Source organism: Bubalus kerabau, chromosome 14 (assembly GCF_029407905.1).
Source record: "Bubalus kerabau isolate K-KA32 ecotype Philippines breed swamp buffalo chromosome 14, PCC_UOA_SB_1v2, whole genome shotgun sequence".
Classification (NCBI taxonomy): domain Eukaryota; kingdom Metazoa; phylum Chordata; class Mammalia; order Artiodactyla; family Bovidae; genus Bubalus; species Bubalus kerabau.
Genome location: NC_073637.1, coordinates 66,853,777 through 66,881,184, shown reverse-complemented (window position 1 = coordinate 66,881,184; position 27,408 = coordinate 66,853,777). Strand labels below are relative to the sequence as shown.

General features: G+C 40.1%; 1 protein-coding gene across 9 annotated transcripts in view; it reads left to right on the top strand.

Moving 5' to 3' along the window:
• VPS13B (vacuolar protein sorting 13 homolog B) overlaps window positions 1-27,408 on the top strand; it is an 851,071-nt gene that overhangs the window by 682,499 nt on the left and 141,164 nt on the right. For 8 of the 9 annotated variants that reach the window (XM_055546536.1, XM_055546537.1, XM_055546534.1 and 5 more), the window contains 3 exons: window positions 89-291; window positions 2,647-2,854; window positions 3,151-3,335. In XM_055546536.1, coding sequence (XP_055402511.1) covers window positions 89-291; window positions 2,647-2,854; window positions 3,151-3,335 — 596 coding nt within the window. Of the gene's footprint in view, window positions 1-88; window positions 292-2,646; window positions 2,855-3,150; window positions 3,336-16,046; window positions 16,083-27,408 lie in introns of those variants that run through there. The other variant, XM_055546541.1, reaches the window with a different exon arrangement.

Below are 27,408 nucleotides of genomic sequence, written 5' to 3'. Positions count from 1 at the left end.
AATTCTTGCCCAATCATCCTTTTTTTCTTGACAAGGAAGACTTATATTATCTACCTCTCTCCATCTCTTCTTTTTTTTTACCCTCTAGGTGTGATTCTTGGGTCATCTTTTCTACTCAGCGTAAATGATTTTCTTCTTAAAACGTGTCTCAAAGAAAGAAGTCGGATTCTAATAGGACCGTGTTGTGCTACTGCCAATTTGGAAGCTAAATGGTGTAAACACAGTGGCGATCCAGGCCCAGAACAGTCCATACCAAAAATATCCATTGATGTAAGAGGAGGTCTGCTACAGGTCTGTGGGGATTGGCCCCATTTTTTCCCACAAGTTTTAAACTAGCCTTTGTTCATTTTTTTGAACTGTTTCATTGAATTTTAAACTTAGTGTGGTGAGAAAGGGTATTGTCGGATTGGTGTCTTACTAAACTTTTTTAACAGCTTTATTGAAACATAATTCACAAACCATACAATTCACCTAATTAGAGTATACCATTCAGTGATTTTTTTAATGTATTCACAGAGTCATGTGGTCATCACAACAATCCATTTTAAAATATTCTCACACACCTACTTCCAAAACCCTTCAACCATTCACACTCCCCATCATCCTCTGATCCCCTCCCCAGAACTAGGAGACCACTATTTTCTGTCTCTGACTCTTCTGGACATTTCATATAAATGGAATCATATGAAATGCGGTCTTTTGTGAATAGCTTCTTTCACTTAGCATAATGTTTTCAAGGTTCATTCATGTTTCTGCAGGTGCCAGTACTTTATTCCTTTTTACAACCAAATAATACTCCACTGTATTGATGTACCTCATTTTATTTATCCATTCAGCAGTTGATGGACATTTAGATTCCATCCACTTTTGGCTATTATGAATAATGCTGCTATGAATATTTGCGCATAAGTATTGTGAGGACATGTTTGGAATTGCTGAATCAATAAACTTTTTCCTAATGTGTAGACTTTTCTACTATAAAGTAGTCAGCCTGTCTCAGGCAGTGTCATCAGTAATACATGAGCCATTTCCTAATGACATGTTGTTTAGCTGTTATGCTGTCTGATGACTAACATGACATACAACTTCACACTGCAGTGTTTTATGCATTTGATTTGCAGCCAAGTACAGAATATGTGAGGTTATCCAATTTATTTCTTGATAATTTTCTATTTGGATAGAATTTGAAGGTTTTTTTGGTATGATTTGATATCCCCCAAATGTGACACAGATCTAAAGAGCTTGAGAAATTCAGAGTTATAGAAAGTGGAAATGACTAATTTGTTAATAGTTGAGGCATATTAAGTATGAATTTCTTGTTTTCATCTGAAAGCTGTCTTGCCTCCACTGTTTCACTAGTTTTCTTACTGACACAGAGCTCGATGTGGGCAGAGCCTAATAACTTACTGCTTTATATTGGTCTGGAGATTTTTAGTATCTGTTATATATCTTCATATATTTACTAAGCTTGTGCTTATGTGTTGTTTTGTCAAGAATATTAATTGCATTACCATTTTTCCAAGGAAGCAAAGTAACTCCACATTAAAAATAAGAATAAAAGCAAAACAAAGTATATAATCTCTATATTATAAAGCCTTTTGACATTTTAAGAGCTGGAGCATGGTATTTGACTCGTCAGCTTGACTTTTCACCTATCACTATTTTTTTCAGATTCAATACAATCAATACAAATAAGATTGATGAGGAAAAAATAGACTTAGTATCATATCTCTTACCTTCATTTCTGAGATGCCTTAATTCCAGAGGTAGGACTTAAACTTAGGGTTTAAAACTTGCCCACAAAGCATAGGCTTATTCTCTTCTACCTTTGTATATTCTTTTCTTCTTTTCTGTATTACCTGGTTCTCTGGGAAATTACAGTTGTAATGCTTTCACCCAAAATATTTGGAGAAATTCAACTTTATTAAATGTTTAAGTCCTCTGACATTAATCATTATTCCCCACTGGCCATCCTTCTGTTATAGACTAAGTCTTCACCTGCAGAAAAAGGGAAGGTGATCCTTTCTGTTAGATGAAGTAGCAAGAGTTTGTTCTGAAACTCTACTGTAGCTCCTGTACAGTTGGTTCTCAAGGGCTGTGTTGGTTGGTACTTTCTCACTGAACACTGAAATTGGGAGCCTTTTAAGTTCAAGCTCATTGAGCATCTTCCTTCTCTTTTTCTCTGAAGACTCAAAGTACAAAGAAAGGAACCCTAATAGCAGGATGTGTTCATGTAATCTCATGACAAAATAGAAGCTATTCTACAAACCTGTTATTATTAACATTTTGACCTGAAAGGATCTTCATTGCTTCTCTCATACTGTATTCAATGTTCTTTTCCTGCTTAACTAAGTTAATTCATAAACATTACCTCTCATCTACATAATTTTATTATCAATTCAGCATTTAAAATTGATTGCTACCTACACATTATAGGATTTGCTTGATTTTCTTGTTTCTATGTATTTCCCCAATAATAGAATTTCATCTCAAAGGTCAATTGCTTAAAAATTACAGGTTGGTTATTATCAGTAATTAAAATAAATGTAATTATAGTCTTGAACTAATTCAAATATGATTGTACCTAATTATCCTCATGAGATATTTGTATTTAAAGCCAGTAAAATTTTTCATATGATTTTAAAGGTTTTCTGGGGTCAAGAACATTTGAATTGCTTAATTCTTCTACATGAATTACTCAGTGGATACCTTAACATGGAAGGAAATTTTGAAGCGAAAGTTTCTGAAGCAGTTCCACAAATGCCATCTCCTTTGGAAAAAAATCAGATATTTAAAAGTGAACAAAGTTCAGATGACCTACGGACAGGTCTATTTCAGTATATACGGGATGCTGGTAAGTAGCGATAGCCTCACTATGACTGTGTGTTTACCTCCATATTAGGTAAATGATGACAGTTCAACAACACTTGAAAACTAAGTGCATTGAATACCTGCCGTACCAAAACAGTACTTTGCCTTTCAGTCTCTCTTAAGGGAAGATTCTTGATTTGTTCCTCTCTTAAACCATATAAACATGATCAGACAGCTTCTTTATATTCTTTTCTTTCATATTCATAATTTTTTCTTGCTGTAATAAACCAACATGTCCCACTTCAGAAGCATACAATTAATTATACTTTCATTTAACAGAACCTCTGAAAATGCCTGGTGTCTATGAAGTCTTGTTTTACAATGAAACCGAAGATAGCCCAGGGATGATGCTGTGGAGATACCCAGAACCTAGAGTGCTCACCCTTGTACGCATAACTCCTGTGCCCTTCAACACCACCGAGGATCCAGACATTAGCACAGCAGACCTTGGTGACATGCTGCAGGTTTGGAATGACTCTTCATTTCTTTTTTTTTTTTTTTTTTTTTAATTTTATTTTATTTTTAATCAAAATAAAAACACTGTGGGAAGGCGCTGATCAGATAATTGGAAAAATATTAGGAGCATACCTATCTTTTCCACCAGTTGTCTCAGAGAAATATACATGTATGTGCACATACAAACATACATATGTACACATACACACAAGACACATGCACACTAGAAATGTTAAAATAAGGGAATGAAGTTATTCAGATTCATGGTACACAGCAGTTTTGAGAGTTCTTGGCTCTCCTCTTTGACCTGTAGCCTACATGGTCTCCAGCTGTAATGGGACAAGCAGTGTCACTGCGTTCACCACACAGTTTCTTTTTCTTTTATTTTAAGGTTTATTCCTTTATGGATGGGGTGGATCTTCACTGCGGCACGGGCTTTTCTCTCATTGCGATGCGTGCGGGCTGCTCTTCATTGCAGTGTGCGGGCTTCTCATTGCGGCACATATAGAGCCCAGGGGCTAAGTAGCTGTGGTTCCCAGGCCCTAGAGCACTGACTCAGTAGTCGTGGCGCTCAGGTTTAGTTGCCCCAGGGCATGTGGGATTTTCCCAGACCAGGGATCAAAGCCGTGTCCCCTGCATTGGAAGTCAGATTCTTTACCACTGATCCACCAGGGAGGCCCCCGCCACACATCTTCTGAATAACCTACCACGTGCTCACACCCTTCAGCATGTTTAGAGCTGTTCTATGAAATAATATATGCCCCCATAAGGCTGGAAAGGGTGAAAATTTTCATTTCATTTCCAGAGTTGAAAATGGTCCTGGACCAGTGGTAGGCTTATAGGAAAGCCATCTAATGAGGGATTATATTCCCTATGATTCTGTGCAAAGTTTGTTGTCCATCATTTCCTCGAGTGCGGATATCACTGTATTATTATTCTACTTATTAATTCTACAGACCTGAATTTCTCCTAAAATTTGTTTTTCTCCTAGTCTTCCACCTATTGCTCAATCACACAGTCATTCACTTGAAGGCATTCCTGATTGCTCTTTTTCTCTAACTTCCCACATCAACATGTCCTGTCAGCTCTACCTCCAAATATGTCCCTATTCCATCTACTTCTCTGTGTTTCTACTGGTACAATTTGAGTCCAAGCCACCATCTTCTGTTCCCTACTACAGTAGCTTCCTAATTGGTCTCTGGGAATCCATCCTTGACTCCCTGCAATGCACTTTGCAAATAGCAACCACAATGATCTTTTAAAAATGTAGATGAGATTACCTCACTCCCCTAACTTGAAACCTTCCTCTGATACTGAGAACAGAATTCAGTATCTTACTCTGGCCCACAAGGACCTATGGTCTCTGCACTGCCCACCTCTCTGGTATGTCCTGATCACTTATCTCCAGCCCCTCATAAATAAATATAAACCAGTTTCTTTTTTTTAATGACTGATCTATATTTAAGTCAGAATAATAATACAAATCAGAGGAGTCCACGCTACCTATTATAAGCTTATTTAATTCTTATTTAGATTCTTGATTATAATATAGTCAGATGTTCACCTTCTGAATTGATAACAATGAAATGTGTCATTTTGTCAAATAAACCAGAGTATGCAGAACTATCCAATTTGCCACAATGTCAACTGTCTCTACTTTCATTTTTTTCCCTTGTGATGAAGACTTCTAAGATCTATCCTCGTAGCAACTCTACTTTGATTCTTAAATGTTCACATTTGCTTCCCCATCTGTCAGAGTCATATTCATGATTATCTTCTCTACCAATATTCTTGGATTATTTTTGCTGAACAAAGTGGCATTGTCTTTGAATCCTACTGTCTTCTTAGACTAGCCTAAATGCAGAACATCTGTAGTATTTTCAGTCACAATGAAAATACTCATATATCAACAGCATCATGTAAAGGGCTTTTTTTGTAACTGATTTTAGGGTTCAGATTTATAGTTAAAAATTATCCTAAGCCTGATAACCATTGGTAGCAAGCAGTATTACACCAGTTGTATTAAACAGAGCATTTACGTTAGAAAGTACATTCACTAATGACATGTTCTTCATCTTCTCACTGCCACTGGAGAGGCAGGAGAGCAGAGTGGTTATGGGAATGAACTATAGCCAGAATGCCTGGGTTCAGATTCTGGCTCTGCCATTTTCAAGCTGTGTCACCTTAGACAAGTAAAGTAGTCTCTCGACCTCAGGTTTTCTGTTTTGCTTTTCTTTCATCAATAAAATGAGGCTATTAACAATGTAATGGCTATAGGAATGAATATTTATAAGACACATAGAACAATGCCTGGCACATAGTAAATGCTATATAAGTATGGGTACTACCAGTACTGTTACAATGATTATCGCCAAAAGTCTTTTCATCACGCGGAAGCACAGGCTAGACCAGAAAGAGCTGGGGTCTAATGGCTCTCCAGACCAGCGGAAGTAGTCTAGGCGATCTGGGACAGTCTGGGGGCCTTTACAGTAGACTTGGCGCATAAGCACCACGTGAGGGAAGCCTGGCACGTTTCAACAAGACGAGAGTTGATATCAGAGAAGTCCTGCTATATTTCGTATCTTCTTGGAGAGAGAGGAAGTGATGTGTGGCAGAGTTCAAAGACAAGGCTGCTGGTCTAAAAAGCAAGACAGGGTTATACCTACTGTAAGCTGAAGGGGAAGGCTAGATCCCAGTGCTAAGCAAGAACACCCAAAGCTAACAGCTGAGACAGAAGAACAGAGAAGACGGGCATAAAGTTGCCATGCTACTGAGCTCCTTGGCCTAGCCTTATATTCACCTGGTGAGGAGCAAAATTCATCCCAGGGGTTGGGGTGACCTCATCTGTGGAAATATGACAGCTTTTTTCTTGAGCCCTGGCAGTGCCAGACCCTGGGCATACTCCTGAGGGGGTCAGAGATGGATGAGACACTGTTCAGTCATTAGAAGCAATCTGTGCAGCAGGCAGGTTTCTGTGGTTGTTTGGGGCAGAAGAGTTTCCATAATTTAAGCATTCAAGCATTCAGCGTTAAACCTCTGTGTTGTCAGAATCCTTCTCCCAGTCTATGTAAGTCTCTCTAGATCTGTACCAGAGACACAGCTAAAATATTGAACTCCCAATCGTGAATAGCAGGGAACCTGTGAAAAGAAGTCTGTTTATCAACCTGGTCTAGTTTAGGTAACCTGGACATTAAAGTCTCAGCTGCTGACTCCTGTCCCCTCCCGCTTTGTGTTTTACTAATTCAGTGACCTTAGGCAAACTGCTCATCTCTTGGAGACTTAATTTCCTCAACCGAACACCTGAGTCAACACTATTTACCTTTCAGAGTTTTTTCCATGAGATTTAAGTGAAATATTAAAGCTAAAACAAATGCCTTACACAAAGTGAGCTCTTAATAAATGTTAATTTCCTTCCCTCCACTTCTCCTTCATATTCAAATGCCTGGACCAAAATAAAGCCTCCTAAATGGGATTGCCTAAATTGCCAAAGCCTTTGACTGTGTGGATCACAATAAACTGTGGAAAACTCTGAAAGAGATGGGAATACCAGACTACCTGACCTGCCTTTTGAGAAATCTGTATGCAGGTCAGGAAGCAACAGTTAGAACTGGACATGGGACAACAGACTGGTTCCAAATAGGAAAAGGAGTACGTCAAGGCTGTATATTGTCACCCTGCTTATTTAACTTCTATGCAGAGTACATCATGAGAAACGCTGGGCTGGAAGAATCACAAGCTGGAATCAAGATTGCTGGGAGAAATATCAATGACCTCAGATATGCAGATGACACCACCCTTACGGCAGAAAGTGAAGAGGAACTCAAAAGCCTCTTGATGAAAGTGAAAGAGGAGAGTGAAAAAGTTGGCTTAAAGCTCAGCATTCAGAAAATGAAGATCATGGCATCCGGTCCCATCGCTTCATGGGAAATAGATGGGGAAACAGTGGAAACAGTGTCAGACTTTATTTTTCTGGGCTCCAAAATCACTGCAGATGGTGACTGCAGCCATGAAAGTAAAAGACGCTTACTCCTTGGAAGGAAAGTTATGACCAACCTAGATGGCATATTGAAAAGCAGAGATATTACTTTGCCAACAAAGGTCTGTCTAGTTAAGGCTATGGTTTTTCCTGTGGTCATGTACGGATGTGAGAGTTGGACTGTGAAGAAGGCTGAGCACCGAAATATTGATGCTTTTGAACTGTGGTGTTGGAGAAGACTCTTGAGAGTCCCTTGGACTGCAAGGAGATCTAACCAGTCCATTCTGAAGATCAGCCCTGGGATTTCTTTGGAAGGAATGATGCTAAAGCTGAAACTCCAGTACTTTGGCCACCTCATGCGAAGAGTTGACTCATTGGAAAAGACTCTGATGCTGGGAGGGATTGGGGGCATGAGGAGAAGGGGACGACAGAGGATGAGATGGCTGGATGGCATCACTGACTCGATGAACATGAGTCTGAGTGAACTCCGGGAGTTAGTGACGGACAGGGAGGCCTGGCGTGCTGCAATTCATGGGGTCGCAAAGAGTCGGACACGACTGAGCGACTGAACTGAACTGAACTGAAATGGAATTTCAGCCTTCAATCTCTTCTTCCAACCTGCCCTACTGAGTTCTTAAAGGAACAGGTGGATTGTGTCATTCCCTGAGGAAAACCTTCCGTGGTCCTGTCACTCTGTTAGACTGACCTGGAAGTAGTGAGTGAAGTCGCTCATTCGTGTCTGACTCGGCAACCCCATGGACTGTAGCCTCCCAGGCTCCTCCATCCATGGAATTTTCCAGGCAAGAGTACTGGAGTCGGGTGCCATTTCCTTCTCCAGGAGGAAAACCTTCAGTGGTCCGGTCACTCTGCTAGACCGGCCTTGAGGGCCCTGCTAAACCTACAGGCCCAGCTTTGCCTTTCCTTCCCTTATACACAATCTCTGCTCTGGTCAAAGGGGCTGGTGGCCGCCCACAACTGGACCACTCCCTCTGCCTGGGCATCTGTCCCTTTTTTGCTGAAATCCAGTCCATGCTTCCAGACAGCTCCAGTGCCATCTGGAAGCCTTTCTGGGACACCCTCTCCACCCATGATACTGCCTTTCTCTGACATCCTGTAACACTTCATGGCATCAAGTTTATTCTGTTTCTCACCTAGTCTTCACGTTTTTGTCATCCATATCTTGTCTCCCACCTAGGTTTCCAAAGGAAATGGTCACATCTGATTTGTCATTATGGTCCTTATAGTACCCACTGCTGTCGAGATGCTCAGTGTATTGACTGGGTGGATGAGTACATGGTTATCTATGTTCCTAGTCTGTGTAATTCAGACATATTCCATTGTTTGCCATTATTTTATGGGGCTATTGAATGCATTTGGTTTTACAAACTGAATTATGTCAGGATGCATTGTGTTTTATGCTTCAGTGGTATTACCTAGTATAAACACACAGTCTAATGTCATTACGTTACTTGGGCTCTTGGTGAGATCATTGAATATTCTGCCAAGTCCACTGCCCACTAGGCAGGGGCTAGTTATTAAGTACAAAAATAAGTTAATCTCCTTGGTTTTAGTCCTAAAAACAAAATCAAGTTTGGATTTTTTTTTCCTTCAGTATTATTTGGTTCATAAAAAAACTGACCTTACATAGACTCCTTAAATGTATTTGTTTATATGTCTTTCCATGATTAATATTGGGATTTATAAACCAGGCTCCTCATATGACTTTATGGAATTTATTTTGTGATTGTTCTGAAAAATATGGAAAACAGTTCTATGATGTTAAACTAACCATACGTTCAGAATAAAGACCCTGAAATTAATGTTCACAAAAAGCAAAAGGAGCATATTTTGCATTCAATTTTATCATGTTAAATTATAAGTGTTAGTAGTGTATTTGTGCTTAGTTGCTCAGTCGTGTCTCTTTGCGTTCCCATGGACTGTAACCGCCAGGCTGCTCTGTCCATGGGTTTTCCCAGGCAGAAATACTGGAGTGAGTTGCCATTTCCTACTCCAGGGGATCTTCCCAACCCAGGGATCAAACCTGCCTCTCTTGAATCTCCTGTGTTGGTAGGCAGGTTCTTTGCCACAAGCGCCACCTTAAGGTAGAGTAATACCAGCAACCTACTAGAATAGATGTGCTATTGAAGTGAGCTGAAAGGTAAGAAACTTCTTGCACTGTGTCTGGCATATACTGTAGGTTTTCCTCTCTCCTCATCCTGTGTGTATACGGCCTACTGAGGTTTCCATTTTGGAAAGACCCATGTTCTCAGATTGTGAAATTTTAATTCATACTTTGTAGTGGAATTGGTAATGGGGATTTTAATCATCACATAGATCAGTCATGGTGCTTGTTCTTGTTCTCTCAGTACTGTATTACTCTGGTTTTAATATTTATTTTCATTTATATATTGTACTAAATGTTTAGATATCTTCATTAGGTATGTGACAGTAGCCCAAACTAAATAATCATCTTTCCCCAAGGATCTCAAGAGTATAAAGCTTGAACATTACAATTCAAGATAAACATTCAGTATTGGGCTGGGATCACTGGAGCAATTTAAGCAGATGTAAAGTAAAGTTAAAGAAGTAAAATAAAGGATAACATACTGTATGGATTAAAAGTAAAGACATAAGAGCTAAAGTCAGACGTTTCTCTTAATGTAGAAAATATCTAGGGTATACATAAGATTACTGGTGTTAAAGTCAGATAAAAGGGAAAGAAAATGTTTAAGTAATTTCGAGAAAAAATGAACACAGGTTCACAAAACCTTACATTAGGAAAATGAAATAGACATTTAAAATCAGATCTATACCTTCAGAAAATGTGAATATAATTAACAATGAGAAGATAAACATATATATCTGTTACTTTTATTTCCACATTATAGCATTTATCATCAATAAATGTTGAATACCTTTTCAATATAGCATATGACAATGAAGATATGAAGAGACAGAAGATCTGCCCTTACTCTTGTAGGGATTATAATCTAATTGAAAAGAGAGGCCATAATTACATATACAAATTCAGGAGATAGAATAGCTGAATATGTATTAGGATAGACACATTTATATAGGCGAAATCATGTAATTTGGGGAATTATGACATTTAGAAGAGTAAATTGAATTAATTGGCAAAAAAAAAGAATAAGTTTGTTACTAAAGCAGTATAATTTCATAGCACTTTCACAGTTAAGAAGGCATTTTCAAGCTTCAGAATTAGGTCCAAATCTCTTACATGAAAAAAAAAAAAAATGACCAGTGTTCATAAAAGATATCTTCTCTAGGATAACAGGAAGAAAAAGACAAAAAGCAGACTGTGTCATTTGTTTATTTCTGGTGGAGAAAGAGAATGGTAAGCCAAAGAAATCAGTGTACTCATGCCCAGTTCATTTTTATTTATCCAACTCAAAAGTCAGGGAAATTAGTTTTTAAAATAACACTAATATGATTATAAAAATCAAAGTGAAACCACGTTGGGAGAATAACAAACAAAACAATGCATAGTTAGAAGCCAAGGAGAGTCTAAATGGTTGAGATCTATGTTGTTTTTGCTCCGAAGTGTTCTGATCGTCTTTATTTTTTACATCCAGCTCTGTGTCAGGTGTTTCGAGTACATAACCTCATTAAATCTCATTTTTGCAGTGGGTGGTGGGGAGTATCCCCATTTTATAAGTGCGGAAACTGAGGCCATGAGAAATTAACTGGTCTTGAATCATTAAACTTAAAAATGGAAGAGCCAGAATTTCTTCCCAGGTCTTTCTGACTCCAAAACTTATGTTCTTTACTATATTTGTAAAACAATACAGTATTCATATTATAAATGACACATATGAGTGATAGTTAGGAACTCTGTTGAGAAATATGGAAAGAAAATAAAATTATTCTTTTGCTTCAGACTGTTCAATCATGAAATAATGAATCAGACCAAAATGCAAAATCATCTTAAATAAATAAAAGGACTCCCAGACACACAAGACTGTTTGGGTATTATGATATCTAAATAAAGAACCTTTCCTTCATAAGGAGAACTGATCAGTTCTAGAAGCCTAGGATGGTCATAGAAGCATTTGTTGGAAGAAGCCGTCCTTGTAGCGTCCAAAGAAACGGTGCCTAAGTGTCTGGTTCACCTGGTAGCTTAAATCCCCTTTATGGAGATGAATGTAGCAGCTGTCAGATCTCTGGGCCTAACATCCAAATCATCTAACCACCCAAATATCCTAATAGTTTGACTCCTGATGCAGTCTGTCTAAAGAGAGTTTCGTACACTTCTCAGGCAAGCATCAGTATCCAGGCTGTTTGGCAGTGATACATCTGGTGGTAAATTAATATCTTGGCATCTGGTTTATATATCAGTCTCTAGTGAACTTGGTTACATGATTCAGCATTCCTAAATCTAGCCAGTCCTGGGACACCATGGGCATTTTTTGAGACTGCAAGACCCATGGCCAGGTCGTAAATCATGATGAATCTGTCATGCTAAGTACCCTCCCACGGCAGCTGCCTTCCCAGCACGCTGGCCTCTCCTGGATGACGTCTCTATTGTACAGTGTGTCATAAACCTTTCCAAACAAAACCCCACTCTTAACTACCTTGAAGAGTTGGGAGGAGGAAAGACAATTTATGTTAAGCACCAGGCATGGCTTCCTTGATAGCTTAGTTGGTAAAGAATCCGCCTGCAATGTGGGAGACCCTGGTTCAACCCCTGGGTCAGGAAGATCCCCTGGAGAAGGCATAGGATACCCACTCCAGTATTCTGGCCTGAAGAATTCCATGGACTGTATAGTCCTGGGGTCGCGAAGAGTCGGACACGGCTGAGCACCTTTCACTCACGCACTGTGATGTCATACGCAGTTAAAGGCTCAGTAAATTGTTAGGGCACTCAGTAACTGCTGTCACTATGACGTCACCATCCTCATCACTGTCCCCTCAACTGATCAGAGGCCCTCAGCTCTACTGGGACAGACCAAGAACGCCCTATTTCCTGAGAAAGACACTTTTCTGGTTGTAGCCTGTCATAGCACTTATTGAGAATGATGGCTCTGCATGTGATTAATGAAATGCTTCCACTGACTGAGAATGGCTGTTAGAGGAGGTGCCACCTTCCCCCAGCTACACCATCAGTGCCTGCAAGGTAGCAGGTCAGCAGATAACAGAAACCCCCTGAAGCTGGCCTAGCGAAAAACAGAGGCGACAGCTTCTGTCAAGAGACAGTGGGGGAGTCCTAGAGGCCAAGGGCAAGATGCGTCTGGGCCTTTAGTAAAGGACAGGGCCAAGAATGGAAGACAGGAATCCAGGGGAGTATTGACCTGCTATATTCCTCTCTCTGCTTCTTTCCTCATATTTGCTTTACTCTTTTTCAGCAGACTAGCTTCTTTTTTCGGAGAAGGCAGTGGCACCCCATTCTAGTACTCTTGCCTGGAAAATCCCATGGACAGAGGAGCCTAGTAGGCTGCAGTCCATGGGGTCGCGAAGAGTTGGACAGGACTGAGCGACTTCACTTTCACTTTTCACTTTCATGCATTAGAGAAGGAAATGGCAACCCACTCAAGTGTTCTTGCCTGGAGAATCCCAGGGACAGGGGAGTTTGGTGGGCTGCTGTCCATTGCGTCACACAGAGTCGGACATGACTGAAGTGACTTAGCAGCAGCAGTAGCAGCTTCTTTTTTTCCCTGTTTCTCAGGCCACCTGGTAGTCTCCCCACAACTCTCAGGGCTCTCAGAGTCACACCTACAAGTCCAGCCTCTGGTCCAGTTCCACATTCTTGATGGGCCTCGTTTGTCATCAGGAGCTCTTGGCCCATTCAGCCAAGGGGTGGAATCAAATTCCCCAACATGGCTGTGAATTAGGGGTCATTTGTGAGCTTTACAGATACCCGCAGAGGGAGTCATCCTATGTCATAGCTCTAACTGTTCTCATTTGCCACCCTGGCTAGCCTGGCCCAGCTCATGGTCAGTACTGGCCTCCTGCTGACGGCTGCTGCTTTCCTGTCTGACCACCTCTGAAGATCTTTACAGTGTATTCTGCTCTTGCAAGAGGGAACCCTTTTATATGTGGCCTGTGGTGTTGGAGAAGAGTCGCCACTGCCAGCAGGGTATCAAGAAAGACTGCCTCACTAAAAGAAATTTACTTCTTTTTGCTATGGTTTCTCCAGCTTTTCCTTTTGCAAATATCTGGCAAAGCTGTTTCTCTCTATACATCACAAGCTTTTTAAATCTTCTCATTTTCCTCCCCAGGTGTCTTCCCAAAAGATAGATTAAGCAGGTTTCTATGTCTTACAGATACGTAAGAGATATTTTCTTTTCCCCAAGTATCTATCTTGATCGGTGCTTCGTTTTTAAGTGCAATGACTGTGTAACACATTAGCAACTTCACAGATTTCTATAAATACTCTCTCAGTTCTAGTGATGTATGAGATCTTTACCTATAAAATAATTTTCTGTTTGAGTTTACAATGTGATGCCTAATGTCTGTAGCTTGGTGATTTGTTTGGTTTTTCTAATGACATCTTATTCACAGCTTGAACTGAAGCTTCCTTAAACCTTCTAGTTGTGTGGATTTTATTCTTTTTTTTTAATTACATGCGAAAATGTTCCAAGTCAGAGAGTAATACTCAGTATTACCCAATAAATTAAAAACTAGACTTTTGCTGCTTTAAACTTGACTTTACAAGCTTTCTATGATTCTAAAGCACATGGACCTGATAGGCAAAGGTTATGATATTAGCACATGGTGACACGAGGGGAAAAGAATCCTTCTGAGAGTTACTTGCAATCTAATATGATTTGCCTCTTCCACGCACAACTTAAAAAGAATAAAAGGAAGTGTTCTTGGGTGTTTCTTTTCAACTGTGTTGGGCGGTTCACTTATAGCTGCACATATGTTCCCAGAATCCCGAGCCTTTTTATTTTATAAGCACCTCCTGCCCACTGGCAGCTGTGCTAATGTGTCCCAGAAGGCCTTGCTCCTATCCATCATCTTTAGGAGGGGTGCTCAAAGCCAGATAGGAGATTCATTGTTGCTGAAATACAGAAAAGAAAAAGAAGCCTTGCGGGCTTTGAGGAAGTAAGAGGCAGAGCCAGACTCTTAGAAAATAAAGGAAAGGAAAAAGTCCTGCATACTCAGTGGACACAAAAATAAATGGTTTTGAATGATGGGTAACAGTGCTGGATCGACTACTAAGTGTTCTGCATCCAGAAGCCATTGCCTCCTTTTTTGGACAATGAAGGGAACCTAAAATAAAGTATTCCCTGGATACGTTTAAATCATCCTGTCTTCATGGTGTTGTAAAAGTATTTAAAAAAAAAAAAAAAAAAGATCTAGGAATACATTGAAAAGAGCTCCGCCTGAGAACTTTGAGGTTTAATTCAGTAAATACAGATAAAAAGATCTGAGCTAGGGCCATTAAATATACAGAGGAGGAGAGGGCTCTAGTTCTGCTGTCAAGGCACCTCTAGTCTTTAGAAGGGAAAACAAGTACACAGAATAAGGCAAGACAGAACTGTGATTTGATATGGGAGACACCTGGAAAACATGGCTTTAAAGCAAGGAGAGTTTGTATCTGGCAACACCAGGAAAAGCCTCCACGGAGGAGATGGCAATTGAGAGGATCCTTAAAGGCCAAATAGGATTTCAATATATAAAATGAGGGGAAAGGATAAAGGAAGAAAAGATGAGTCTGAGCAAAATTTCAAAATTGAGTAAAAGAATACAGAATTTACGCTTGAGGGTTTGCAAATAATCTGGTTTGACCAGCACAAATTATGAAAGTAACAGATTAAGTGGATAAGGGATAAGCCTTAGACTTGGGTTTTTAGTCTACGACCATTCCATGCAGAGAAAGAAAGTAACACATTTACTGAGCATCTAGTATGTACCAGGCACCAAACTTGTCCTTTTACATGTCATATCTCTTGTATCCTCTCTGTAACCCTGTGTAGTTTGTCCTGTTATCTCTAGAGCTGGGGTTACTTACGTTCTGAGAAGTTACCTGGTCTTTCCAACATCATAAAGCAAGTAAGGAGGTAAAACAGAGACTCAAATCTAGGTTTTTATTAATTATAAGTTCTTCTGTGTTGTACAGCTTGACTACTTTTAGAGTATGGAGTCTGTATTTTGTTTGATGGGCATTGGAAAACCATTGGCAGTCCAGGACCTTAGGTAAATTAATCTGATAACCTGGTAGAGAGTGGAGTGGAGTGAGAAGAGACCAAAAATGAGACCTGGGAATTCTCTGGTAATCCAGTGGTTAGGACTTGGTGCTTTCACTGCCAGGGCCTTTTTACTGCAGAGTTCAATTCCTGGTGGAGGAACTAAGATCCCACAAGCTATGTGGCATAGTCACACACACACAAAACAAATATTAATTAAAAAAAAAAGTAGAAGACCTGTTAGGGGTCTCAGAGAAGAGATGGCAGAAGCTGTAACTGGAGGGATAGGGTGTGAGGAGATGGGGGATAATAACTGGTATGGAGAAAAAGAAATGAATGCAGGAGACGTAGAGAAATAATCTGTGTTCTTGACAATCAGTATCGCAATTTAATGAGAGTAAGAGAAGTCATAGCATAGATGTCAGTTAGACTTCAGCTTCATAGGAAATACGATAAGACTATTTACAAAATTTGGGAAATAAAAGGAGTACCTCTCATGCTAGGCACTATTCGCCATGCTACTCACTGTATGCAGTTTATATCTGCTCCTGAAGTCAACCGCAGAAGTGAGCAGTGTTCTCCCCTTCTTACAGATAAGAAAGTTGAGGATCTGAAAAGTTGAGTTGCTGTGGGCCTCTTTTCCCTGAAAAGTGCATGAATGCACGCACGACTTCACATATAGTTTCAAAAAGTTTATGGATGCCTGTAAAGTGTATGAATCTTTGATGAAGAATCCCAACAAGAAATCCTGCCAGAGCTACTGGACCCCTGTGCCCATTAGGATTAGGTTCAGATGTGAGTGATAGAAAGGACAAAACAATAACAGCTTAGGCAAAACCAGCTTCTTTTCCTGTCATACATGAGAATAACCTGAAGGCAGATGGTCTAGGGCTATACGTGTCTCTACAAAGTCGTGAGGGCCCAGATGTCTTCTTGCTTCCTGCTGTTCTGCTGTCCCCAGCACTTGCACTTCCTTCATGGTCCCAGATGGCTGCATGAGCGTGAAGCCTCTTGTCCCCAGTCCAGCCAGAGGAAGAGGAGGGAACCAAAGAGCTGAGAAAAGGCTGTTCCTGGGAAGCCACACCCTACACGCTCTGCTGCCAGCATCCCAGAGTCCAGAACTGTATATCACATGGCTGCTCCTAAGGGCTACCTGGGACTCATTTGCTGAGGAGGAAGAGAAGGAGAGAGGCCCTGGGAGACACTGAAAGCGCCTGCTGGCCTCACAGCTGTAACCCCCCAGGGGTCTAGGTCCGTGCTGCCTGCTGCGCTAGCCGGCTCGTGACCTGCTTCTGCCTCTGGCCTGCTTGTGAAACTCATTCATCACTCAGTCTGCGTTGCAGTAAGAGAACTCACTTTCTAGTCCATGAGTGAATAGTTTGCTGAGGCAGAATTTGTGGAGAAAACTTAAAAAGCAAATGAGATTTTTGAAATAAAATGTATAAATAAGTAGTTGAAATGCTAGCATTCCTTGCGCTTCAAAAGAATAAGAGGTGGAGAAGGAATCTGTCAGTAAGATGTGCTTTTAAAGCAAATGGAAAACATTTGCAAACTGCAAAAATACTGAAGTCATTTTTGTCCTGTCACTTTATTTGGTGGTAGAAATTTTATTAGCCTATTTCTCTTTTCCTATTAAATACTCCTGCATTTAAAAAGGAGGGAGGGGAAGTTTTTTATTTTTTCCTGGAAGCGAAGAACTATGCCTAGCAATCAGCGTGTTTGATGTTTATTGGTCAGTATTAAAAAATGTTTGAAGTATAAAAAAATGAAAGGACAGTAAATATGAGCTAAAGGTGTATGATCCTCTTTTAATGAATTATTCTTCCCTAAATAGAAGTACTTCTCCCTATGAGAGTCATAGTAAAAACCATCGTTTAAAAAATTTGAGTTGTTTCCTGAAAGCTACATTGTTGAGACAGTAACAAACAGAAAGAGAAAAGTAAGGTCCAAAGAAGTAATATACTCTTTGGGAGTCTGGGAATTTTCTAATAGTCCAGTGGTTAGGGGGCTTCCCAGGTGACTCAGTGGTAGAGAATCTGTCTGCAAGTGCAGGAGATGCGGGTTTGATCCCTGGGTTGGGAAGATAACCCTGGAGAAGAAAATGGCAACCCCTTCCAGTAGCCTTGTCGGGGAAATCTCATGGACAGAGGAGCCTGGTGGGCCGCAGTTCATGGGGTTACAAAGAGTCAGACACAACTTAGCGACTGAGCATGCACACACACTTACATGCATTTGTTTGTATACACATGCACACATATAATAAAACAAGGGTTAAAGGAAGGATATAGTAACTTCTGTAAGATCCCCTGGAGGGGGCTTAGTTGCTCTGCAACGTGTGGAATCCTCCCAGATGAGGAATCGAAGTGGTGTGTCCTGCTTTGGCAGGCAGATTCTTTACTACTGAGCCACCAGGAAAGCCCCTGTAGCAACATTTTAAATGTAACATCAAAGTCAAGAATTTTTATTCTCTTAAACTGTTAGCACCTTTTTAAGCAACTTATTTGAGATACAATTATTAAACCATTCAATTCATGCATTTAAAGAGTACGGTTCAATGGTTCAATATTTTCATCAATTTAGTCACTTAGTCCTGTCTGACTCTTTGCGACCCCATGGACTGCAGCACACCAGGCTTCCCTGTCTATCACCAACGCCTGGAGTTTACTGAAAATCATGTCCATCGTGTCAGTGATGCCATCCAAATATCTCATCCTCTGTCATCCCCTTCTCCTCCTGCCTTCATTCTTTCCCAGCATCAGGGTCTTTTCCAATGAGTCGGTTCTTCACATGAGGTGGCCAAATTACTGAAGTTTCAGCTTCAGCGTCAGTCCTTCCAATGAATATTCAGGGTTGATTTCCTTTAGGATGGACTGGTTGGATCTCCTTGCAGTCCAAGGGTCTCTCAAGAGTCTTCTCCAACACCACAGTTCAAAGGCATCAATTCTTCGGTGCTCAGCTTTCTTCATAATCCAACTCTCACATCCATACATGACTACTGGAAAAACCATAGCTTTGACTAGATGGACCTTTGTTGGCAAAGTAATGTCTCTGCTTTTTAATATGCTGTCTAGGTTTGGCCACCTCATGCAAAGAGTTGACTCATTGGAAAAGACTCTGATGCTGGGAGGGATTGGGGGTAGGAGGAAAACGGGACGACAGAGGATGAGATGGGTGGATGGCATCACCGACTCGATGGACGTGAGTTTGAGTGAACTCCGGGTGTTGGTGACGGACAGGGAGGCCTGGCGTGTTGCGATTCATGGGGTCGCAAAGAGTCGGACACAACTGAGCGACTGAACTGAACTGAACTGAAGGTTGGTCACAGCTTTTCTTCCAAGAAGCAAGCATCTTTTAATTTCATGGCTGCAGTCACCATCTGCAGTGATTTGGGAGCCCCAAAGCATAAAGTCTTTTACTGTTTCTATTGTTTCCCCATCTGTTTGCCATGAAGTGATGGGACTGGATGTCATGATCTTAGTTTTCTGAGTGTTGAGCTTTAAGCCAACTTTTTCACTCTCCTCTTTCACTTTCATCAAGAGGCTCTTTAGTTCTTCTTTGCTTTCTGCCATAAGGGTGGTGTCATGTGCATATCTGAGATTATTGATATTTCTCCAGGCATTCTTGATTCCAGCTTGTGCTTAATCCAGCCTGAGATTTCACATGATGTACTCTGCATATAAGTTAAATAAGCAGGGTGACAGTATACAGCCTTGATGTACTCTTTTTCCTATTTGGAACCAGCCTGTTGTTCCATGTCCAGTTCTAACTGTTTCTTCTTGACCTGCATACATATTTTTCAGGAGGCAGATCAGGTGGTCTGGTATTCTCATCCCTTTAAGAATTTTCCACAGTTCATTGTGATCCACACAGTCAAAGGCTTTGGCATAGTCAGTAAAGCAAAAGTAGATGATTTTATGGAACTGTCTTGCTTTTTCGATGATCCAGCGGATGTTAGCAGTTTTCATGGAGTTGTACAGTTATCTCCACTATTTCAGAATATTTTTATCATCTTGGAAAGAAACCTGGTACCCTTCAGTTGTCATTCTCCAGTCTTCCCTCTCTTCCAGCCCTTGAGTGAAGTTGCTCAGTTGTATCCAACTCTTTTCGACCCCATGGACTATAGCTTACCATGCTCCTCTTGTTCATGGAATTTTCCAGGCAAGAGTACTGGACTGGGTTGCCATTTCCTTCTCCAGAGTATCTTCCCAACCTAGGGATCAAACCCGGGTCTCTCCCACATTGTAGGCAGACGTTTACTGTCTGAACCACCAGAGAAGTCCTTGCCAACCACTGATTTACTTTCTGTCTCTGTATATTACCTGTTCTGGACATTGTAGGTGAATGGGATCATATAGTTTGTGATTTTTTGTGTGTGACTGATTTCTATCATTTAGCATATTGTTTTCATAGTCCACCCATTTAAATCATGAATCAGTGTTTCGTTACTTTTTGTTACCAAATAGTAATATGTTTTGGGGATTTACCACATTTTCCTTACTTACCATTCATCAGTTGTTGAACATTTGGATGTTAACACTTTTTTTTTTTTTAAACCAAAATACTATTGCAGAGGTACAGAAAGGTAATAGCAGAGATATACAGCAATAAATTAGGTGTGGTCGGGAAGGGACAGGCAGATGTGGGCCACACGTCAGCAAGAATAGTGGCCATGACATAGGGTCTCTTGTCGATAATTTATACTGTAATGAAAGTGGGGTATTAGCACATTTTGAATTCTTATTCACTTAGTCTCTGTACTGTCCAGTGGACTTGAGGGAAAGGACCAAAAAGTAATGACAATGATTAATACTATTTACAGGATTTTCTTATAAGCGTTATCTCTAAGATTGTACAATCCAAGCTTCATGAAACAAACACATAGGCAGCTATCACCCAGTGTTCTACACTAAGTGTTAATGGATGTACAGGGAAGGAAGTTCTTACAGTAGTTGATGAGCTTGAAAAGTAGGCTTAAAGCCAGGTGGTGGAGGATTTTAAAGGCTATGCTGAGACATTTGGGCTTATCCCACAAGCACTTTGTTCTGTGAGGGTAGTCACAACCACGGCTGATTACAGAGGGAAAGGCAAGTTAGAGGATACTACAGATATACCTTGTTTTCACTGTGCTTCACTTTATTGCATATCACAGGTTTGCAGTTTTTATAAATTGAAGGTTTGTAGCAATCCTGCTTCAAGCAAGTTTATCAGCACCACTTTTCCAACAGCATTTGCTGACTTCTTGTCTCTGTGTCACTGTGTGGTAATTCTCACAGTATTGCAGACTTTTTCATTATGATTATATTTGTTATGCTGATCTGTGATCTTTGACGTTACTATTGCAAAAAGATTACAACTTATTAAAGGCTTAGATTATAGTTAGCAGTTTTTAGCAATAAAGTATTTAATAAATGAAGGACTCTTCAGAGCCCCTTGGACAGAAAGGAGATCCAACCAGTCCATCCTAAAGGAAATCAACCCTGAATATTCATTGGAAGGACTGATGATGAAGCTAAAGCTTCAGTGCTTTGGCCACCTGATGCAAAAAGCTTCAGGTTCATTGGACAAGACCCTGATGCTGGGAGAGTGAAGGCAGTAGGAGAGGAAGGTAACAGAGGATAAGATGGTTGGATGCCATCACTGACTCAATGGACATGAGTTTGAGTAAACTCCGGGGGTTGGTGACGGACAAGGAGGCCTGGCGTGCTGCGGTTCATGGGGTTGCAAAGAGTCAGACAACTGAGCAACTGAACTGAATTGAATTCTGTGGAGGAAGCTATTGGTCAGAGGACTTAGAAGTAGAGAGTTTTTGAGTAATAAGTTTCATTGCTTGGAGATAGAAGAAATTAGAGGCAAGATGTCAGTTTTTCAAGGTTGTAAGATGAAAATGACAAGCCATAAATGAAGGTTTGGTCAGTATCTATATGCTTTTGTGTACTAGCCAACAATCCTTGATAAATATTATCAAAATAAATTTGTATCAATTGATACAAGTATCAATATTTGTAGTATTCCAAGGACTAAAAACAAACTTGGAAAAAGACCCTAAGGTTTCAGGATTGGAAAAGGTAGTTTTTTTACTTTTTTTCCTCTCATTCATTGTTCATTTATTGTTTTCTTATTTAGCGCCAGCCATTGCTAAGAGCATTATATGATTGTTGTTGTTTAGTCAGTCGTGGCCAGCTCTTTGCAACCCCATGGATTGTAGCCCGCCAGGCTATATCCTGTCCATGCGATTTTCCCAGCAGGAATACGGGAATGGGTTTCCAGTTCCTTCTCCAGGGGATCCTCCCAACCCATGGATCAAACCCGCGTCACTGCATCGCAGGCAAATTCTTTACCCCTGAGCCATCTGGGAAACCCACTTCACTTAATTCTCACAACATTACAAAAGCTATTATTCATATTTTACTAAGGAAGCTACAGCTCAGACCATAACCAACTGAAGATAATCTACTAAAAGATGCCCTTTGTGAAACATACTTTTACATGAGATCATTGTTTCTTAAATTTTGGCATCCATCAGATCAGATCAGATCAGATCAATCGCTCAGTCGTGTCCGACTCTTTGCGACCCCATGAATCGCAGCACGCCAAGCCTCCCTGTCCATCACCGACTCCTGGAGTTCACTGAGACTCATGTCCATCGAGTCAGTGATGCCATCCAGCCATCTCATCCTCTGTCGTCCCCTTCTCCTCTTGATCCCAATCCCTCCCAGCATCAGAGTCTTTTCCAATGAGCCAACTCTTCGCATGAAGTGGCCAAAGTACTGGAGTTTAAGCTTTAGCATCATTCCTTCCAAACAAATCCCAGGGCTGATCTCCTTCAGAATGGACTGGTTGGATCTCCTTGCAGTCCAAGGGACTCTCAAGAGTCTTCTCCAACACCACAGTTAAAGCATCAATTCTAAAAATAAAAAAAAATAAAAAAGCAATTCTTCGGCACTCAGCCTTCTTCACAATCCAACTCGCACATCCATACATACCACAGGAAAAACCATAGCCTTGACTAGACGAACCTTTGTTGGCAAAGTAACGTCTCTGCTTTTGAATATGCTATCTAGGTTGGCCATAACTTTCCTTCCAAGGAGTAAGTGTCTTTTATTTATTTATTATTATTTTATTTTATTTTATTTTATTTTTAAACTTTACATAATTGTATTAGTTTTGCCAAATATCAAAATGAATCCGCCACAGGTATACATGTGTTCCCCATCCTGAACCCTCCTCCCTCCTCCCTCCCCATACCATCCCTCTGGGTCGTCCCAGTGCACCAGCCCCAAGCATCCAGTATCGTGCATCGAACCTGGACTGGCAACTCGTTTCATACATGATATTTTACATGTTTCAATGCCATTCTCCCAAATCTTCCCACCCTCTCCCTCTCCCACAGAGTCCATAAGACTGTTCTATACATCAGTGTCTCTTTTGCTGTCTCGTACACAGGGTTATTGTTACCATCTTTCTAAATTCCATATATATGCATTAGTATACTGTATTGGTGTTTTTCTTTCTGGCTTACTTCACTCTGTCCATCAGCAGATGAATGGATAAGAAAGCCATGGTACATATACACAATGGAGTATTACTCAGCCATTAAAAAGAATACATTTGAATCAGTTCTAATGAGGTGGATGAAACTGGAGCCTATTATACAGAGTGAAGTAAGCCAGAAAGTGTCTTTTAATTTCATGGCAGCAGTCACCATCTGTAGTGATTTTGGAGCCCGGAAAAATAAAGTCTGACACTGTTTCCACTGTTTCCCCATCTATTTCCCATGAAGTGATGGGACCGGATGCCATGATCTTCGTTTTCTGAATGTTGAGCTTTAAGCCAACTTTTTCACTCTCCTCTTTCACTTTCATCAAGAGGCTTTTGAGTTCCTCTTCACTTTCTGCCATAAGGGTGGTGTCATCTGCATATCTGAGGTTATTGATATTTCTCTCAGCAATCTTGATTCCAGCTTGTGTTTCTTCCAGTCCAGTGTTTCTCATGATGTACTCTGCATATAAATTAAATAAACAGGGTGACATATACAGCCTTGACATACTCCTTTTCCTATTTGGAACCAGTCTGTTGTTCCATGTCCAGTTCTAACTGTTGCTTCCTGACCTGCATACAGATTTCTCAAGAGGCAGGTCAGGTGGTCTGGTATCCCATCTCTTGAAGAATTTTCCACAGTTTATTGTGATCCACACAGTCAAAGGCTTTGGCATAGTCAATAAAGCAGAAATCGATGCTTTTCTGGAACTCTCTTGCTTTTTCCATGATCCAGCGGATGTTGGCAATTTCACCTCTGGTTCCTCTGCCTTTTCTAAAACCAGCTTGAACATCAGGAAGTTCATGGTTCACATATTGCTGAAGCCTGGCTTGGAGAATTTTGAGCATTACTTTACTAGCGTGTGAGATGAGTGCAATTGTGTGGTAGTTTGAGCATTCTTTGGCATTGCCTTTCTTTGGGATTGGAATGAAAACGGAGCTTTTCCAGTCCTGTGGCCACTGCTGAGTTTTCCAAATTTGCTGGCATATTGAGTGCAGCACTTTCACAGCATCATCTTTCAGGATTTGGAATAGCTCAACTGGAATTCCATCACCTCCACTAGCTTTGTTCGTAGTGATGCTTTCTAAGGCCCACTTGACTTCACATTCCAAGATGTTTAGCTCTAGGTCAGTGATCACACCATCGTGATTATCTGGGTCGTGAAGATCTTTTTTGTACAGTTCTTTGTGTATTCTTGCCATCTTTTCTTAGTATCTTCTGCTTCTGTTAGGTCCATACCATTTCTGTCCTTTATCGAGCCCATCTTTGCATGAAATGTTCCTTTGGTATCTCTGATTTTATTGAAGAGATCTCTAGTCTTTCCCATTCTGTTGTTTTCCTCTATTTCTTTGCACTGATCGCTGAAGAAGGCTTTCTTATGTCTTCTTGCTATTCTTTGGAACTCTGCATTCAGATGTTTATATCTTTCCTTTTCTCCTTTGCTTTTCACTTCTCTTCTTTTCACAGCTATTTGTAAGGCCTCCTCAGACAGCCATTTTGCTTTTTTGCATTTCTTTTCCATGGGGATGGTCCAAAGCAGCCTCCTTGAAACACAGACTCTTGAAATTAACTCTTACTTTGTAACCACATTCTATATTCCACTCTACAGTGCATTTTTATTAGTTTTACTATTATTATAATAGGATATTCTGTTTGTTTCATTACCTGTACAACCTTACATTTTATAAAACTGAAACCAAAGTATATACGTCAGACAATTTTCTCTATCTTGGTGTCGCAATGTTTTAAAAGCCTAGACTTAAATAAGTCACTGCAGATGGTAATTCTTTTTTCACTGCTTTATCAGCCATATAATAATGAATCACTGAGAGGGATGTTCAGAATGCTTCCAAAACAGCTAAGAAATATATCAGTTTTAGCCTTCTATTACAAGGAATTTTGATAAGTGTTTTTTTCTTGATAATAGTTCTTATATCATATATTGGACTGGAGTGGTTGCTTTTCCAGTGTGCAAGGGGACGGCCTCTAAATAATAATCATCAAAGGCCTTTTTCAGTGAAGAGACAACAATATAGTTGTTCTTTACTTTTGTGGGTCTTGCTATTTATAAACTGAACCAGGATTCTCAAAGGACTCATTTTCAGTACAACCAGTTTTCTTAACACAACTCTCAAAACTTCATTTCAGTGCAATGATCTTGAAATATATATATAAAGTTGCATTCACAGTTTTATCTTACATTTGTTGATTGGAAAATATTTAGCCTTAGAAATGTATTTGCTGTATAAGCCAACTTTGAACCATTCTTTGAAAGTTAACAATGATTTCATTAATCTTACCCATATTTTTACTCCCCTATTGTGACATCTCTTTTTTACTCCATGAGGAAAAGTCATTTCCAAACATTGACCAATATCTTTTTCTCTTTAGCTAAGTATGTGTGAAGTAGCAAGCTTTCAGATTTCAGCAAGCTTCATATGTCATTAAAAATTTGTCTTAAAAAATGAGTCCTCTGACATTGAATTTTTTATCGTTTGAAAAATGTTCTGTTGAGCACATTAAGAAAATCCAAAGCTTAACTTTGATGTAAGGTAATCTCAATGATTATTGTAGTGCATTTTAGCATATTCTTGAAGAATTAGATTTCTTATAATTTTCTACTGTATATTTGGCTCCATCTAGATATACAGCCCTACTTTTTTCCCACAAGTATTACCTTCATCTCTTTAAAATTTATATACTATGTTGAAAATCTCCACTAGATACTTTACCATCAAGTATAAAGTAGACCTTCATAACATACCATATCATTGATATACCAGGGTAGACCAATAAAATAGCCAAATCACTAAAGTCAGTTCTGTCATTTAGTGATAGGATAAAGAACCTCAGTTGATCAGGCAATTTCTCAAGTATGTATTGCATACACTAAAATTTATCATTTGATAGTATCTATTGGTGATGGCATTTTTTAAATTGAGGTATAATTTATAGATAACATTAGTTTCAGGTATGCAACATAATGCGGTTTCCCAGATGGCTCAGTGGTGAAGAATCTACCTGTCAGTGCAGGAGATACAGGAGACGCAGGTTTGATCCCTGGGTCAGGAAGATCCCCTGGAGGAGGAAATGGAAACCTAGTCCGGTATTCTTGCCTGGAAAATCCCATGGATAGAGGAGCTTGGTGGGATGCAGTCCATGGGGTCGCAAAGAATCAGACATAACTGAGCACGCAGGCACACATACAACATAATGATTAGATACTTATATATATTTTGCAAAATGTTTCCCAAAATGTCTGGTCAACATCTGTCACCAGACAGTTGTAAAATTTTTGTTCTTGTGATAAGAACTAAGATCTCCTTTCTTAGCAACTTTCAACTATACAATACAGTATCAGTTATAGTCACCCTGCTATACATTACATCCATATGACTTATTTTGTAACTGTAAGTTTGTAACTTTTGACCCCCTTCACTCATTTATTTCCCCAGGACTTCCCTGGTTGCTCAGACGGTAAAGTGTGTGCCCCCAATGTGGGAGACCTGGGTTCGATCCCTGGGTGGGGAAGATCCCGTGGAGAAGGAAATGGCAACCCACTCCAGTACTCTTGCCTGGAAAATTCCATGAACTGAGGCGCTTGATAGGCTGCAGTTCAGAGGGTTGCAAAGACTGGGACAGGACTGAGCAGCTTCACTTTCACTTTCCCTTTCCCTTTCACTCATTTTCCCCCACCCCTCCGCCCCTGCCTCTGACAGCCGCCAGTCTATTCTCTGTATCTGTGTATTTGGTTTTGTGTTTTGGATTTTGGATTTTGGGCTTCCACATATAAGTGAGGTCATACAGTGTTTATATTTCTCTGTCCAACTTATTTCATTTAGCACCAGGGATATTCATGTTGTCACAAATGGCAAGGTTTCCTTCTTATGTAGTAAAGCTGAATAATATTCAACTGTGTATGTAGACGCCACATTTTCTTTATCTTTTCATCTATCGATGGACACTTAAGTTGTTTCCATTTCTTGGCTATTATAAATATCGTTGCAGTGAATGTGGAAGTGCATGTATCTTCTTGTTAGTCTTTTAATTTTCTTCAGATAAAATGCTTAGAAATGGAATTGCTGAATCATATGGTAATTTCTGTTTTTAATTTTTTAAGGAACCTCCACACTATTTTCCATAGTGGCTAGACCGATTTGCTTTCCCACCAGTAGTGCCCAGGGGTTCTCTTTTCTTAACAACACTTGCTGTTTCTTATCTTTTTTATAATAACCCCTCTAACAAAGGCATGAGGCAGTATCTCACTGTGGTCTTGATTTGCTTTTCCCTGACGATTAGTAATGCTGAGTACCTCGTCATTTGCCTATTGGCCCTGTGTTTGCCTTCTTTGGAAAAAAATGCCTACTTAGACTTTCTGCCCACTTTTTAATCAGATTTTTTTTTTTTTGCTATTAAGT